At 45.9% G+C, this 18,265-nt stretch overlaps 1 protein-coding gene across 1 annotated transcript in view; it reads left to right on the top strand.

The window, feature by feature from the left end:
- aacs (acetoacetyl-CoA synthetase) overlaps nucleotides 1-18,265 on the top strand; it is a 57,641-nt gene that overhangs the window by 9,919 nt on the left and 29,457 nt on the right. Inside the window, exons 5-10 of the mRNA XM_036979351.1 lie at nucleotides 4,026-4,123; nucleotides 6,095-6,209; nucleotides 6,305-6,386; nucleotides 6,673-6,823; nucleotides 11,298-11,378; nucleotides 11,978-12,102. Of these exons, the coding sequence (XP_036835246.1) occupies nucleotides 4,026-4,123; nucleotides 6,095-6,209; nucleotides 6,305-6,386; nucleotides 6,673-6,823; nucleotides 11,298-11,378; nucleotides 11,978-12,102 (652 nt within the window). The remainder of the gene's footprint in view (nucleotides 1-4,025; nucleotides 4,124-6,094; nucleotides 6,210-6,304; nucleotides 6,387-6,672; nucleotides 6,824-11,297; nucleotides 11,379-11,977; nucleotides 12,103-18,265) is intronic.

Here is an 18,265-nt window from a genome sequence, read left to right as displayed (position 1 = left end):
GACCCTCCACCTCCGAATTGATCCCGCTCCAGAGTACAGGCCTCGCTGTAACGCTCATTCCTTTGACGATTAACGCAAATCCAACCATCACCCCTGGTGAGACAAAACCGTGACTCGTCAGTGAAGAGCATTTTTTTGCCAGTCCTGTCTGGTCCAGCAATGGTGGGTTTGTGCCCATAGGTGACGTTGTTGCCGGTGATGTCTGGTGAGGACCTGCCTTACAACAAGCCTACAAGCCCTCAGTCCAGCCTCTCTCAGCCTATTGCGGACAGTCTGAGCACTCATGGAGGGATTGTGCGTTCCTGGTGTAACTCGGGAAGTTGTTGCCATCCTGTACCTGTCCCGCAGGTGTGGTGTTCGGATGTACCGATCCTGTGCAGGTGTTACACGTGGTCTGGCACTGCGAGGACGGACAGCTGATCGTCCTGTCTCCCTGTTGCGCTGACTTAGGCATCTCACAGTACAGACGTTGCAATTTATTGCCCTGGCCACATCTGCAGTCCTCATGCCTCCTTGCAGCATGCCTAAGGCATGTTCACGCAGATGAGCAGGGACCCTGGGCATGTTTCTTTTGGTGTTTTTCAAAATCAGTAGAAAGGCCTCTTTAGTGTCCTAAGTTTTCATAACTGTGACCGTAATTGCCTAACGTCTGTAAGCTGTTAGTGTCTTAACGACCGTTCCACAGGTGCATGTTCATTAGTTGTTGATGGTTCATTAAACAAGCATGAGAAACAGTGTTTAAACCCTTTACAATGATCTGTGAAGTTATTTGGATTTTTACAAGTTATCTTTGAAAGACAGAGTCCTGAAAAGGGGACTTTTTTGTTGTTGCTGAGTTTAGTTAGACACTGATACTTTGACCAGGCCTATATCTAAACCGTATGATCAATGCCCCAACCAAGCAATACCTTCAACATGCTTTTCTGTTGAAGACCAACCAATCTCCTCTTTACTATCTCCCGGGCCTTCCTCATTGTTCAGACTGATACTGTATCCTCTTAGCACTTCCTTATTACCCGAGGCTCATTAACATGGTTGTACACTCACAACTTTATCATAGTCAGTTTCTCTCTACCACACTAGTTCCATCAAGTTTGTGGATGGAGGAAGTAAGTTACACGATATTGTGTTGTAGGTTACATATTGTGTTTCTTAATTTTTTTTAGGATCACCATAAGCCAGTGGCGGCAGCTAGTCTTAATGGAGTCCAGTGTTGTAGGTTACATTAATTGGCCCAGTGGGTCCTGGTCCTGGGGGCTGACCAGTGTTGTAGGCTACATTAATTGGCCCAGTGGGTCCTGGGGGCTGACCAGTGTTGTAGGCTACATTAATTGGCCCAGTGGGTCCTGGGGGCTGACCAGTGTTGTAGGCTACATTAATTGGCCCAGTGGGTCCTGGGGGCTGACCAGTGTTGTAGGCTACATTAATTGGCCCAGTGGGTCCTGGTCCTGGGGACCCAAAGGGTTGCACAGTTTTCTTTTTTTTTTCACACCTGATTTCAAAATAATCAAAGGGTTGGTGATGAGTTGATTAATGTGTTCGCACGTGGACCAAAACAACGAGTTCTTGGCATCCCAGGAACAGGATTGCGAGAGTCTGACAGCCTATAGGTGTGGCTCTTGCTGTTGAAGGTTTCCACCGAGTAAGTGCAAGGTGTGTGTGTCACAACACTACAGACAGTCATGAAGGCTTCTACTTTTTTTAAATTTTATTTTTTTTAAAGCTTGGATTGTGTCCTTTCTCCCTACCCCCTCTGTGTGCCTCTAAACCAGTTAGGGGATTACCTGATCACCAGGATATCAGGTCAGCCCGTTTGCCACACTGACCTACCTTCCTGGATTAACCTACCTGAGACACACACGCTCACACCGGTTACCTGATTTATCAGACACTCTTACTGTAAGGAGCTAGGTAAAACTACACGGCACAGTTCATGGAAGTCCATTTGTTTTTCAATAAAGCAGCTATCAGCTAAATCAGTCCTAGTAATAAAAAAAAAAACAGACAAGTGCAGAACACACAATAGCCAGCGAAAGTGTGATTTGTGACAGGGTTATGGTTGCAGGCCGATGCTTGACATTGCTGGCATACTTGTCTTGCTACCAAAACAGGCTGCTGTTCACCTAAAAGTTAGCGTATGCTTCCCAGACAACATTTTATTTTAGGTTTGTTTTGGTGTTTGGCAGGGGTGTTTTGTGGGGCTGTTTGAGCACATTTTTTCCGGAGGCGAGCTGACGTTCGGTAGCCGAACGTACTTGTACATTTGACACCTTTTTCTCCCCAATTTCGTGATATTCAGTTGGTAGTTAGTCTTGTCCCATTGCTGCAAATCCGTACGGACACGGGAGAGGCGAAAGTCGAGAGCCATGTGTCCTCCGAAACACGACTGTTTCTTGACACACTGCTCGCTGCACCAATGTGTCGGAGGAAACACCATCCAGCTGGCAACCGAAGTCTGCTTGCATGCGCCCGGCCCGCCACAGGAGTCGCTAGAGCGCGATGGAACAAGGATATCCCAGCCGGGGTCTGTAGTGACGCCTCTTGCACAGCGATGCGCTGCCTTAGACCGCTGCGCCACTCGGAAGGCCCGTCGACGCCCCTTTGTCAGTGATTGGTCAACTGTAGGGAATCTTCAATCAAGTGTTTGTCTCTGCAAAAATGTATGTTTAGGACAGATTTCTTGATTTATCTTAGCTTGATTTTGACTTTTGAAGAAGTGTTAGTGGGTACGCTGTTGATACGGTGTCTCACGAGGGACAAATGAGTAATATTTTTAAAAAAAAATCTTGTTTTTCAAGTGGAGGTGTTTTAGGGAGTATGAGAGACACGTACTTACACTTCACCTAGCCCAGTTCTGCTAGGAGCAAACTGAACCTATGTATGTGGACACCTTCTTTAGGCAGCGTACATATCACTACTGATACCTGACCCCTGACCTGAGGCAGCACTCAAGCTGCTGGAGCCGTGTAGGACTCAAGGGCTTGCGCCCCAAATGGCACCCTATCCCTTATAGAGCTCTGGTCAAAAGTAGTGCACTATATAGGGGAAAGGGGTCTAAAGTAGTGCACTATATAGGGGAAAGGGGTCTAAAGTAGTGCACTATATAGGGGAAAGGGGTCTAAAGTAGTGCATTATATAGGGGAAAGGGGTCTAAAGTAGTGCACTATATAGGGGAAAGGGGTCTAAAGTAGTGCACTATATAGGGGAAAGGGGTCTAAAGTAGTGCACTATATAGGGGAAAGGGGTGTCATTTAGGATGCACCCTAGCTCTCTGATTTTCACACTTATTGGATTCTTTCGGGGATGACTACCTGTTCCTAGAATGAACGCCCCACAGTGTTATACACTTTATTATCCTGCTCTCTGTACCACGACCTGTCCTTTATCCCGTTCTCTGTTCCACGACCTGTCCTTTATCCCGCTCTCTGTTCCACAACCTGTCCTTTATCCCGCTCTCTGTTCCACGACCTGTCCTTTATCCCGCTCTCTGTTCCACGACCTGTCCTTTATCCCGCTCTCTGTTCCACGACCTGTCCTTTATCCCGCTCTCTGTACCACGACCTGTCCTCTATCCCGCTCTCTGTACCACGACCTGTCCTTTATCCCGCTCTTTGTACCACGACCTGTCCTTTATCCCGCTCTCTGTACCACGACCTGTCCTCTATCCCGCTCTCTGTACCACGACCTGTCCTTTATCCCGCTCTTTGTACCACGACCTGTCCTTTATCCCCCTCTCTGTTCCACGACCTGTCCTTTATCCCCCTCTCTGTTCCACGACCTGTCCTTTATCCCGCTCTCTGTACCACGACCTGTCCTTTATCCAGTTCCATAAGCTGCTGGTTTCTCTCCACCCTATGATATTAGATTTGTGTCCTGGTGAGTCACAAGTAACAAGGGAGATGGTGTTCCTGACGGAGAAAGGATTCACGTGTTATCGTAACATTGATCATTTGAATGCCCTCCACAATAAACCATCTCTTTTCCCCCTCTCCTTTCTTTCTCCCCTCTCTCTGTCGCTCTCTCAGGCTATCTACCCAATGGGATCCATGCGGTGGAGGCCATGTTGGCTGCGGCCAGCATCGGGGCCATCTGGTCGTCCACATCTGTGGACTTTGGCGTCAACGTAAGGATGAGCTCGACTGCATCTTATATGACACCCTATTCCCCATCCAGTCCACCACGGCGCCCTATTCCCCCGTCCAGTCCACCATGGCGCCCTATTCCCCCATCCAGTCCACCACGGCGCCCTATTCCCCCGTCCAGTCCACCACGGCGCCCTATTCCCCCGTCCAGTCCACCACGGCGCCCTATTCCCCCGTCCAGTCCTCCACGGCGCCCTATTCCCCCGTCCAGTCCTCCACGGCGCCCTATTCCCCCGCCCAGTCCACCACGGCGCCCTATTCCCCCGCCCAGTCCACCACGGCGCCCTATTCCCCCGCCCAGTCCACCACGGCGCCCTATTCCCCCGCCCAGTCCACCACGGCGCCCTATTCCCCCGCCCAGTCCACCACGGCGCCCTATTCCCCCGCCCAGTCCACCACGGCGCCCTATTCCCCCGCCCAGTCCACCACGGCGCCCTATTCCCCCGCCCAGTCCACCACGGCGCCCTATTCCCCCGCCCAGTCCACCACGGCGCCCTATTCCCCCGCCCAGTCCACCACGGCGCCCTATTCCCCCGCCCAGTCCACCACGGCGCCCTATTCCCCCGTCCAGTCCACCACGGCGCCCTATTCCCCCGTCCAGTCCACCACGGCGCCCTATTCCCCCGTCCAGTCCACCACTTTTGACCACGGGGACGTGAGGGAGGGGGTGTAAGAGGGTCTAGGTCAGCAGTCATGGTTAATGGGCAGGTGAGGGTTTCCTCTAATTCAGGAATAGTACTTTGTTCGTCTTGCTAATGGCTCCTGGGCGGGCTCTGTTTGTTAGTTAGCTCTGTTATGGCCCCTAGTTGGATATACAGTACTTTTGGGACTGTCTCTGTATGATCTTTTACTGCCCCCTTGTGGCGAAAATAGTATTTCTACACCAAGCAGTGTAGCACATCAGCATCGTCAAAATGCACGTTAGATTTGGCTTGTATGTAATACTAAAGAGTCTTGTCTATTTGTAGTTTTTCACTGCCGTTTCGAATTACTTGGATCACAGTTCCCTAGCTGACTGTGTGGAATAGGAATTTCCAGGTGAATAAGGAAGAGCACTTGTTGATAATATCAATAAGAAATTACTAGTTTGCAAACAGGGAGAAAAATATCCCACACAGGAGCAGAGAATGTCTAGTTGGCCTTCTCTGAGGAGAACATTTTTAAATCTTATTTCTAAATAGTTTAAGCTAGTTTACTTTAAAAAAAATGTGTATATATAATTTAACAACTCTTAATGCTTTGTGGAGAACAGTAGAAATGACCCCAGTCATTATCACATTGGTTGCTGTAGCTTCGTTCACCTCAGGCCATCTACAAACACACAGCCTATTAGGGCGGCAGGGTAGCCTAGTGGTTAGTGTTGGACTAGTAACCGAAAGCAAGTTCAAATCCAAGAGCTGACATGGTACAAATCTGTCGTTTTGCCCCTGAACAGGCAGTTAACCCACTGTTCCTAGGCCGTCATTGTAAATAAGAATTTGTTCTTAAATGACTTGCCTAGTTAAATAAAGGTAAAATAAAAATTTGCTATACGATTAGCCACTACCCATTAACTCCGCACCAGGATTAAAAACTAGAATTGAATAAGTTCACAGATCTGTTTGCAGAGTTTTTTTTTTTAAAGCATTTTCATTACAGAACTATTTTTTTTCTATTTCTACAGCTAATATTTCTGCACATTTTGCCGTAGATAATATATTAACATGTCATAAGCTGAGTGAGAGTGACTAACAACATCTGTGGGGGCACCCTGGGAGGTCAGGGGGCACCCTGGAGGTCAGGGGGCACCCCGTGCCTGGTTTTGAATTTTTCCATGATAGCTGGCTAGACTAATTGACCAATCTACTCTATATTATATATATTTTTTTTCATTTCACGTTGTTTAACTGCATGAATAGTTTTTCCCAAAAAATGTATCCATTGTATCTGTGCTTTCTCTCGCTCTCTCCCAGGGTGTGTTGGACAGGTTCTCTCAGATCCAGCCAAAACTCATCTTCTCAGTTGCAGCGGTGGTGTACAACGGCAAACAGCACGACCACATGGAGAAACTACACAGTGTGGCCAAAGGTAGGGCAATGCCTTGTTTCTGGGTCCTTTTGTGTGTGTGTGTGTGTGTGGTTAGTAATGGGGTGTATAATGTCACTACCACGGTCTGTTCATAGGACTGCCTGATCTCCAGAAGGTGGTTGTCATTCCCTACGTACGAAGCAAACAAGACACGGATCTTTCCAGGATCCCTAATAGGTGTGTATTTCTGACTGAGTCAGGTTGACCCTTTTATGAGAGCTGGTCAAACGTAGTGCTCTAATATAGGACATAAAGTGCCGTTTGGGACGTACTTTCTGTGTTTTCTCGTTTACCTAATGTGAAGTGTTTGTGGTATGTTAATTTTCTTCAATATAACTAATACTCTTGCAGTCTCTCCCACTTGGGCTAAACATTTATCTGAGTTGTCTCTTTTTAACCTCCTCTTCCTGTTTTACTCTTTTACCATGTCTTCATCTCTTCTTTTTCCCTCTCTCCCTCCCAGTGTGTATCTGGATGACTTTTTGGCCACAGGGAAGGAGGGGGACCAGGCCCCTCAGCTGGAGTTTGAGCAGCTGCCCTTCTCTCACCCCCTGTTTATCATGTACTCCTCTGGGACCACCGGATCCCCCAAGTGTATGGTGCACTCGGCAGGGGTAAGATACAGCTGTCTCTCTGATACCCACACACGCATATGGCTGCTGGGTCAGACCTCATCTGTACCCAGTTCTGTCACCCACATCACACTGAACTCCAACAGACATTGGAACACAAAGTAGGATTCCGAAAATAAATAACATTCCAGCAGAAATGCCAAACCAAAGCAACTATCCTGCATTGTTGGGTGCATCACCGTGTGACTTTAAAACAGTTATTATTTCTAAATTAAAACAACATTCAAACAACATCCTTGCTACAAATTCCATATAGGCTACAACACTGGCCTGGTTTCTTCCACCAGATGGCAGCAACTGTCCATCAGACAAACTTTTCCCACATTTTTTTTTCTTTTTTTTTTTTTCGGTCTGTTTGTTTGTCACATAAAGGCCTGTTTTTATAGAGGTGTATTAATCTGAGCATAAGTGTGATCTATGTTTATTAGGGATCAGTTCTGTACACAGGGAAATAAACTGTAGACAACACCATTTTAAAATGGATGAAATAAGACTGGAGCAGATGAATGTGGATGATGGTTTTTAGTTATAGTGAGCTGTTTAAAAACACTGGAGTGTACTGTATGTCTAATTCACAATCATTTAGCCTTCAAGGGGTGAAACAATTGACATTTCCTGCCCCCCCCCCCCCCCCCCCACTAAGTTCACTGGTTAGTTCAGACATCCATGTGTGTTTGAGGGTTTCTACACCACTTTTAGCTTCTCTCTGTCTCCCTCCCTCTGCGTCCTCTTTCCTTTCCTCTTCGTTCTCTCTCGCTCTCTTTCCCTCCTCTCCACCCCTTCTCCGGATAATTAGATAGTTATGCGGCATTCGACTCTGGTGGTGCCCGCCAGCACAGGCAATTAAACTGGCACTAGAGGCACCTTGTTAGGCTTTGTTAGGAATGCTGTCAAACTCAAACATCGCCCGCTATGGAAACAAGAGAAGAGGCATGGCATCTCTCTCACAAATCAGGCATCGGAGCACGCTCTCCGCATACACTTCTCATCCCTCTCTCCTCATCTCGTAATTACTTACCCCCCCCCCCCCCCCCCCCCCCTCCGGCTCCAACGGCCCTGGCACTCACACAGTCACTTAAACGCCAAAAGTCCTTCTGCCAATGCACACTTAGATTAGAGACAGAGGGGTCTCGTTGTGTCAGGGATGTCAACTTTTTTCTTTATTTTGTTCTTCCTCAGGCTATCATAAGGACAATGTAGGAACGTTGAGGGCTGCACTGACAAATTATTAGCTAGCCTATTTTCCCAGACTGGGACATTTAGGCTACACACACTGAAAAATATTTTTTTTTAAATCTAAATTTCCATAATTTGACTAACCGCTGCTTAAACGATGCCAACGATCTCTTTGTTTTAAGGAAAGACTTTGACGTGTTTGTCAAAATATATTGGAATGTTCAGGAAAGGAAAATCAACATGTCGAGACACTCTCAGGCAATCTTGTTTGGACGCACGTGGTACGTTTATGTAGTAGAAAAGTGAGCTAGCGACTTTGGAGAGGTGCCTCTCAGTCCAGGGCCTGTAGAGGGCTGATCTACTGTAGGGTCAGTTCAGAGAGGTGCCTCTCAGTCCAGGGCCTGTAGAGAGCTGATCTACTGTAGGGTCAGTTTAGCCTTTTAGATCATAATGAACCAGATGATATGGACAAGACACCTCATTCTAGATCGGCACTCCTACTGGACCAGGGGTTAGTGCATGGGTTATAAAACTTTTCAAACACGCCCTCCTCTCCCTTCCTATATAAAGCCTTGACGACAATAAACCTCCGAGGATAACTGTCCAATGTCAGAAGGGTTCAGATGATAACTACAGAACGAAGCCAACATCAGCGTGAGCTTTGGTTGCGAATGGTATGAACTTTGAACTCTTATTCACTACAGAAGTGATACCTCCCAGCCGTTGAGTTAGCAACAGCAGCTGCAAATGAGGGTTAGGAAGGAACAGACAAGAGTATCCCACCTATCACACAACAACGTTACTACAACGTATCCAAGTGACCACCAGAGACTTTCTTCAAAGGACAAAGTACTCGGTTTGGCAACACGGCCTTCCATCTACCACCAACCTACTGATGCGCAGCTCAGCGTAAATATTTATAGCGTTTTCCTTTTCCAAATGGCCGGTAATTTAGAATGCATAAGATACTGTATTTACAATAGCACAGCTTCTTCCTTTGTTCCTCAGTCTTCCCGCTCTTTCACTCAAACCCAGCCCCTTTTCTTTTGTGTAACCAGCTGTCATATCTGTTCCGCCCGCTAGGGACCTTTTCCTTTATGACGTAATTTGTAATCAAGTTATGATTAATTATTTGTGTGTGTGTTTAGTTAGGTATTTAGCAAATAAATAATTAAACCCAATTTTGTATTGCTGATTCAACTTGTTAGTCAGGGTTCGTGCAGATATCTGAAAGTTGTAAATTCTTAGTTGAGACTGAATTAAGATGACGATTAATATTGACTGCTATTGATGTAAAATATTATTTTAGTTTATTTTAGTTTATTCGGAAGATAACAGCTCTATAAATATTATTTTGGGGTGCCCCGACTCTCTAGTTAATTACATTTACATGATTACCTCAATTGGGTAATATTAATTACGGCGAAAGGATTTTATAGAATAGCATGTCATCACTTAATCCGGCATAGCCAAAGACGCAACAGTTGGGATGGTGGTGTTCGGCTTGCAAGCCTCCCCCCCCCCCCCTTTTCCTCCAAACATAATGATGGTCATTATGGCCAGACAGTTCTTTTTTTTGTTTCATCAAACCAGAGGACAATTCCCCAAAAAGTACAATCTTTGTCCCCATGTGCAGTTGCAAAATGTAGTCTGGCTTTGTTATGGCAGTTTTGGAGCAGTGGTTTCTTCCTTACTGAGCGGCCTTTCAGGCTATGTCGATATTGGACTCGTTTTACTGTGGATTTTGATACTTTTGTACCTGTTTCCTCCAGCATCTTCTCAAGGTCCTTTGCTATTATTCTGGGATTGATTTGCACTTTTCGCACCAAAGTACGTTCATCTCTAGGAGACAGAATGCGTCTCCTTCCTGAGTGGTATGACGGCTGCGTGGTCCCATGGTGTTTATACTTGTGTACTATTGTTGGTACAGATGAATGTGGTACCTTCAGGCGTTTGGAAATTGCTCCCAAGGATGAACCAGACTTGTGGAGGTCTACAATTGTTTTTTTTGCTGTGGTCTTGGCTGATTTCTTTTGATTTTCCCATGATTTCAAGCAAAGAGGCACTCAGTTTGAAGGTAGGCCTTGAAATACATCCACAGGTACACCTCCAATTGACTCAAATTATGTCAGTTAGCCTATCAGAAGCTTCTAAAGCCATGATGTAATTTTCTGGACATTTCCAAGCTGTTTAAAGGCACAGTCAACTTAGTGTATGTGAACTTCTGACCCACTGGAATTGTGATAGTGAATTATAAGTGTAATAATCTGTCTGTAAACAATTGTTGGAAAAATGACTCGTGTCATGCACAAAGATGTCCTAACCGACTTGCCAAAACTATAGTTTGTTAACAAGAAATTTGTGGAGTGGTTGAAACACTTAGATTGGAGTCATTAAAACTAGTTTATGTAAACTTCCGACTTCAACTGTAGGTGTCATCATCTAAAATTGTGTGCGTATTTGGTTGATGATGGACGGACCTGTTCCGGTCAAGCCACACTAGTCAGATGAAGCTAGCCAGCTGCTTATAACGTTAGCTTGGGGCAACAGGGTTAGGTAGCTGGCTAGCTTCTTTAGTTTGTTATTTAGCTTAGGGCTGTCCCTAACTTTAAAAATCTATATATTAATCAACCGACAGTCGTCTGACCAATTGATTGGTTGAAAGAAACATTTTCAAATGTGTTTTTTTTTACGTTACAGCCTTGTTCTAAAATATATAGATTTTTTTTAAAGTCCTCATCAATATACATCCAATAATACCCCATAATGACAAAGCGAACAACAGGTTTTTAGAAATGTTTGACTTAACTATTCTGACCCTTTGCTTTGAAAATTGAAATAGAGCTCTCAGTTGCATCCTGTTTACATTGATCAGATCTTCAGATGTTTATTTAGCTTGATTTCAATCCATCTGCGTTAAATTTAATTGATTAGACATGATTTGGAAAGGCACACAACCAAGGAATTGTCCGTAGAGCTCCGAGACAGGGATGTGCCTCGGCACAATCCTACAGTGAAGCATCATGCTGTGGGGAAGTTTTTCTGCGGAAGGGACTGGGTGAGGATCGAGGGTAAGATGAACGAAGCAAAGTACAGAGAGATCCTTGATGAAAAGCTGCTCCAGAGCAATCAGGACCTCACTGTTTGCTTAAAATAACTAAGACAAACTAATTACTCGAGGGAGCCAGAGGTCAAGATAACCAGAAGAGGGGGGGGGGGGGGGGGATATCTGTATCTGTTGCTTGTCATGTTAACTCTCTGTCTCTCTCCTCCCCCGTAGGGGACTCTTATCCAGCATCTAAAAGAGCACGTTCTCCATGGCAACGTGACCAGCAGTGACGTCGTCATCTACTACACCACGGTGAGTCATCTTGTCAGATCAAAACGTCTTCCTGTCGTCGCTAAAACCACAAGTTGACAAAACATCCCATTATAACCTGATCAAGTCGTCAACACAAAACGTCCCAATGACAACCCCCCCCCCCCCCAAAAAAAAAGTATTCGCAACCTGTTTTGCCAGTCTGAATACAGGTTGACAAGTAACTAACCAATCAGACAGTGTTTTTAAAAAATTAAAATATTATTTATTTATTCAAAGACCACAAACACACAGGATGCTGAAGTTAGAATCCTGTTTGTCAAGTGGTTGAAAACCTTTGGGGAAAGGTCAAGACTGATGAAAAGTGCAACCTCACCGCAATGTAATTGACAGCCACGTACTGACAGAGGTACCAGAGAAATCACAGTGGAATTCATTCCTTACACATAGAAGGGTAGCAAAACATTTTTACCGAACAGACACAATCACGTACGTGTCTCACACACACACACACACACACACACACACACACACACCACAAATATGCTCTCTTTGCATTCCTACCATGGGCCTATGAGGGTGGGATGCAGAGGGAATCCTGGGTGTTTCTTGACAGTCCCTTCCCCTCTTGTTTCCATCAGACGGGCTGGATGATGTGGAACTGGCTGGTGACGTCGCTGGCCATAGGGGCCTCTGTGGTTCTGTACGACGGCTCACCTCTCATGCCCACACCCAACGTCCTCTGGGACCTTGTGGACCAATTGGGGTGAGTAATTTTTACCAACTTCCCTAACTAAATACGTCTGTTGGGAAAATAGGGGATACGAGCGAACAATTCTTCTGATGTGCTGTTTTTTTTCCACGGGGAGGTCTGCACCTGGCATTTGTGGCATCTATCACATTATGGAACGGGTTCATCTGGCCCATAGGGAAGAGACAATGAAAAATCCACATAGCAGGGCCTTGCCATTCGCATTATGTCAAACATCTCAACACTTCCCCCTGAACCAAATCCAGTAGCCGTTCTGAGATTGGGGGAGGAAGGATGACAGTTTTAAGGATGGCATTACCTAGACCAGTGTTTCCCAACCCAGTCCTCAGGGCCTGCCTGACATTCAACAAGATTTAAATGATGTACAAATATCTGTTCTGTTAGTTCTATTCTGACACAAGCTCACCTGATTCATGATTTAGTTGATTAGATAAGTTGGCTGTGGTCATGCTGAAAAGACCCATAGGGGGAATGGCTCGGGGGGGATGACGTTGGTAAGCACTAACTTACTGCATGTAGCAGTCCACTCAGGTCCCCAGAGTGTCTGCACCAGTGCCCCCTAGGTTGAGCTTCCCCTTCCCCAATCCTAACTTTAACCATTAGCAGGGAAATGATTCAACTGACCATGCTCTGCAATCTAGGGCAAACTTCACCCTGGAGCGAAGAGGGAAGGTGGGCTGTTAGCTGGCAGTTACCGTGGAGACTGACAAGCCTGTAAACCAAATGGGAGGTGTGGTGGGTGACATTTATTTAAACGATGTTGAGAGTGGGATGAAAACAACTTGGATTCCACTAGGCTGCAGGCAAGATTATTTTGGGTTTTATCGATTCATCCTTGGGAATCATTCCTCGTCTAGGTATATGTAATAGTAGTCGCCTGTTGAGACTCCCCTCAGAACACACGTGTGTGTGTGTGTGTACACACCTAATCCTGTGTCTTGGCTGGGATGAAGCGGCCCCTTGTTTTCTCATTGTGTTCCCACCACTGTTCCCCCTCAAAGGGGGGAAATCAACAAAAAAGAAAACTGTTATAAAAATATCTAGTTGTAGCAGCCATTGGCGTACTGCAGGACGTTCAGGCCTACGCACACCAACCCATTTGGTGTACATGCAGCCTGTATGAAACATGCTCACACTCATAGTTTATACATCATTATTATACATATCAAATGAGCCCCTAGTCTGCTGTATCTTTAGTGAGGGACCACTAGACTCTGGGGGTTAATCCAGACCTCTTTAGCGAGGGACCACTAGACTCTGGGGGATAATCCAGACCTCTAGCAAGTAACCACTAGACTCTGGGGGTTAATCCAGACCTCTTTAGCGAGGGACCACTAGACTCTGGGGGATAATCCAGACCTCTTTAGCGAGGGACCACTAGACTCTGGGGGTTAATCCAGACCTCTTTAGCGAGGGACCACTAGACTCTGGGGGATAATCCAGACCTCTTTAGTGAGGGACCACTAGACTCTGGGGGTTAATCCAGACCTCTTTTTAGCGAGGGACCACTAGACTCTGGGGGTTAATCCAGACCTCTTTAGCGAGGGACCACTAGACTCTGGGAGATAATCCAGACCTCTATCGAGTAACCACTAGACTCTGGGGGTTAATCCAGACCTCTTTAGCGAGGGACCACTAGACTCTGGGGGATAATCCAGACCTCTTTAGTGAGGGACCACTAGACTCTGGGGGTTAATCCAGACCTCTTTAGCGAGGGACCACTAGACTCTGGGGGATAATCCAGACCTCTTTAGCGAGGGACCACTAGACTCTGGGGGATAATCCAGACCTCTTTAGCGAGGGACCACTAGACTCTGGGGGATAATCCAGACCTCTTTAGCGAGGGACCACTAGACTCTGGGGGATAATCCAGACCTCTTTAGCGAGGGACCACTAGACTCTGGGGGATAATCCAGACCTCTTTAGCGAGGGACCACTAGACTCTGGGGGATAATCCAGACCTCTTTAGCGAGGGACCACTAGACTGGGGGATAATCCAGACCTCTTTAGCGAGGGACCACTCGACTCTGGGGGATAATCCAGACCTCTTTAGCGAGGGACCACTAGACTCTGGGGGTTAATCCAGACCTCTTTAGCGAGGGACCACTAGACTCTGGGGGATAATCCAGACCTCTTTAGCGAGGGACCACTAGACTCTGGGGGATAATCCAGACCTCTTTAGTGAGGGACCACTAGACTCTGGGGGTTAATCCAGACCTCTTTAGCGAGGGACCACTAGACTCTGGGGGATAATCCAGACCTCTTTAGCGAGGGACCACTAGACTCTGGGGGATAATCCAGACCTCTTTAGCGAGGGACCACTAGACTCTGGGGGATAATCCAGACCCCTCTAGCGAGGGACCACTAGACTCTGGGGGATAATCCAGACCTCTTTAGCGAGGGACCACTAGACTCTGGGGGATAATCCAGACCTCTTTAGCGAGGGACCACTAGACTCTGGGGGATAATCCAGACCTCTTTAGCGAGGGACCACTAGACTCTGGGGGATAATCCAGACCTCTTTAGCGAGGGACCACTAGGCTCTGGGGGATAATCCAGACCTCTTTAGCGAGGGACCACTAGACTCTGGGGGATAATCCAGACCTCTTTAGCGAGGGACCACTAGACTCTGGGGGATAATCCAGACCTCTTTAGCGAGGGACCACTAGACTCTGGGGGATAATCCAGACCTCTTTAGCGAGGGACCACTAGACTCTGGGGGATAATCCAGACCTCTTTAGCGAGGGACCACTAGACTCTGGGGGATAATCCAGACCTCTTTAGCGAGGGACCACTAGACTTTGGGGGAATAATCCAGACCTCTTTAGCGAGGGACCACTAGACTCTGGGGGTTAATCCAGACATTTTGGCTGCTCTTCATCCTACCTTCCTCTGTTCTTTCTCTTCTGCATCATCTATATTCCTCATGAGTGTTATGTTTCCCTGATTATGGTTGTCCAAAGAGGTATCTCAGACATTGTGGTCGTCTGAGTGTTGAACACTATCTTGAAATGCTGGAAAGGAGCAGCAACAACAACAAAAATGAAAAAATAACCTTTTTTTTATTTAGGCAGGGTGACTCATTGAGACCAATGTCTATTTTTCAAGGGAGCAAATGGTTAAAAAAAATTAACTAGGCAAGTCGGTTAAGAACACATTCTTATTTACGACGGCATAGGAACAGTGGGTTAACTGCCTTGTTCAGGGGCAGAACGACAGATTTTGACCTTGTCAGCTCGGGGATTCGATCTAGCAACCTTTCGGTTACTGGCCCAACGCTCTGCATGACAAGACCAGCAGCAATTAGGTCCTCTACCAACAATCTGTATTGGTGGCTGGCATGTGAGAGCCACGTTTTCCTTGCAGATAATCACAACATGTCATCTTTTTTTGACTAACATTCTACTAACCTTATCGTCGAGTTACCTTCACGAGCAAAGTTGATCTCGAGTCGAATCCCAAATGTTAGCTCTCTCGCTCTGTAACTCCCTGTCCTCCCCATCCCGCTTTGTGACCTGCTGGTAGATGGTTGTTTGGGGATTGTCTGAAGGTTGTCAATGGGTTCTCTGATACATGGTGCTTGTCTGAGGAATTGAGAGAGCAGGAGGAGACCTCTAGGAGGAGCTCACACTACATAAATGGCTGATCATTGATTTCCCATGGAAGAAACATGGACAGAGACTGTTCAGCTGTGCAAAAGATCCCAATGAAGCACTCATTCAGGCAGCCCACTCTAAAAACAATCCCCCTTTTTTTTTAATATCTCTCCCATTGAATGGTGGAAGTAGATGGTAAAACAGGGTCGATACATGCGATTGTCTTCCTCTTGTATTCTACCTGAATGAGAAGAGGAACAGAAGGGCGGGTGCGTGTAGTCGAGGACAAAGGAGAGAGTTGTTCCTCTTCAGCAGAGTCCCTTTGTTTCTCAGTCAGATGGATTTCCCGGGCAAAATTAGCCTGGTGTCTTATTCAACACTGGACAGTGCCCGCGTGGAGCGCACATACCGACCTACACAGAGGCCTTGTTGGGTCTGCAATACCAGGCGCCGTTGGAATGACTGTTTCTGTAATCTTATGGAAACCCGTGCAGCGCTGTAATAAAATGCGATACCAGACCAGGCCCTAGTTTTGCAGTGGAGTGAATGCAGTACGCCCAGTTAGTCTGCTGCATACAGTGGTTCCCTCTTTTAAAAGTTGAGAGCTTACGCCGCGGGACTTGGAGGTAATTCGGGGTTTAGTACGGTACCCTGCGTCACCACTTCTTTGCTCCAGACCACCACAAGGGGGAGTTAGATCACTGATTTATGATTTTGGGTCCTATTGTGTCTCTGACAATGACATACACCTAAATAGAAACTGATGATTGTGCACGACTTCAGTATTACTTACTGAAACTGTTACACTAAGATTTTTATTCTTTCATTTTGTTAGGATTATTTTGGTTTTACTGTAGCCCACTCCCGATCAGTCATGTTGTACAGTGCCTGAGTGGCCCAACGGTCTAAGACACTGCATAACAGTGTCTTGCTACAGATGCTGGTTCAACACCGTGCTGGCCTTGACCGGGAGACCCATGAGACTGTCGATTTTTGGTTTCTCTCCCTCTAAAAACAGAAATAAATTATTCTAAATAACAAACAGGCTTTATTTACAAATTAGTAACAATGTCTCACCCCATGTTCAAAAATTGCATTTTTCTCACTCGTATGTTAGTTGAAAACCAAATCATCTCCAAAAATATATGTTTTAAACAAACTGATTTTATTATTAATTTAGAATTATATAAAAGCCCGTTGGATATTCTCACAGATCTGTTATTAGCAGGACAATATGTATTGGTCGTATTGGTCATGGCTCCCGAGTGGCGCACAATGGGGATTGCCTTGCAGTTCTCCAGCTGTATCCACTGAAAGTGCTCAAGGTTCAAGGCACGAGGGCACGGAATGGGCCTCAGAGCCGCGCACAGAAGACGTACCTAGCCCTTGGGGAAGGACCCCCACCCTGCCACAATAGCGACACTTTAAGGGGCATTGCATTAATAATGGCGTTGACTAAGGAAACTTTCCCTCTGTTCTCAGTGCCTGTCTGCACATTCAAACTAAAACAATATAACTAATAATGGCATCTTTATGCTTTAATAAAATAATGATAAAAATAGTCTGTCAAAATGCAAATGTTTGTTTAGTTATGGATCCATAATGAATTACTATGGGAATAAATATCACTGAATTACAGAAATATCCTCCAATCCTCTATGTAATTATTGGCGGAGAGTCACGTCATATTTTTCTATATACTGTAGGCCTAACGTAGGTGACACGAGTCTCTCTAGTGTTAAGTAATGTGGTGTAGGTCTTATTTAATTAAAGAGCATATTGAAGTCAGAAGCAATATGATTTATTTAACTAGGCAAGTTAGTTAAGAACAAATTATTATTTACAAGGGCAGACTTCCTCCCTGTCGGGGAATTGAACCCCGGTCTCCCGCAGGACGCTGGATTCTTTAGCTAAATAGACCAGTACTGTCCTCCCGACCTTCACGTTGTACAGTGCCATCTTTTCCTTCCATCCTAACAGAAACCCAGAGGCTCTTTTCTATTCCATGGAATAGAAACACCATAATATTAATCTAATGAATTAGATATAGATATAGATAGATAGATAGTATTATCACACAGAGACACACAACCAGTCAAGTCCCCCTCCCCAATTGGGAAATTGAACCCTGGTCTCCCGCGTGCTCGCAATCCCAAGTACAGCCATTATTGAAGGCTACCAAATGCTTTTCAAAGATGCCCTCTGGTGGTCAAACTAGCACTCACTAGCATTTAATGGTGCCGGTGGTTCACACCGTAAATAACGTGCCATAGAATTCTGCGGCACCGTTCAAGCTTACGCCTCAACTTTTTAAAGGAGGAACAACCGTATCATGTCCTAATGAGGTGACGGGTGTATTGTTGGCATATACAGTGCATGGTCTTAAAACAAGTGTAAGCTAGTAATGATGAAATTTAAATACACACAATATAAAAATTATTGCTTAAGGCAACTATTTGGCCAATATTAAGGGCTCAATATAGTTTGTTCTAGTGATGGTTTGTTGTTGAAACAACATCATGGCTCATAGCTCTCCCAGGGGCATTGATGTGCAGTGAGTG

Source organism: Oncorhynchus mykiss, chromosome 6 (assembly GCF_013265735.2).
Source record: "Oncorhynchus mykiss isolate Arlee chromosome 6, USDA_OmykA_1.1, whole genome shotgun sequence".
NCBI classification, from domain to species: Eukaryota; Metazoa; Chordata; class Actinopteri; order Salmoniformes; family Salmonidae; genus Oncorhynchus; species Oncorhynchus mykiss.
This window is presented reverse-complemented; position numbering and strand designations above follow the sequence as displayed.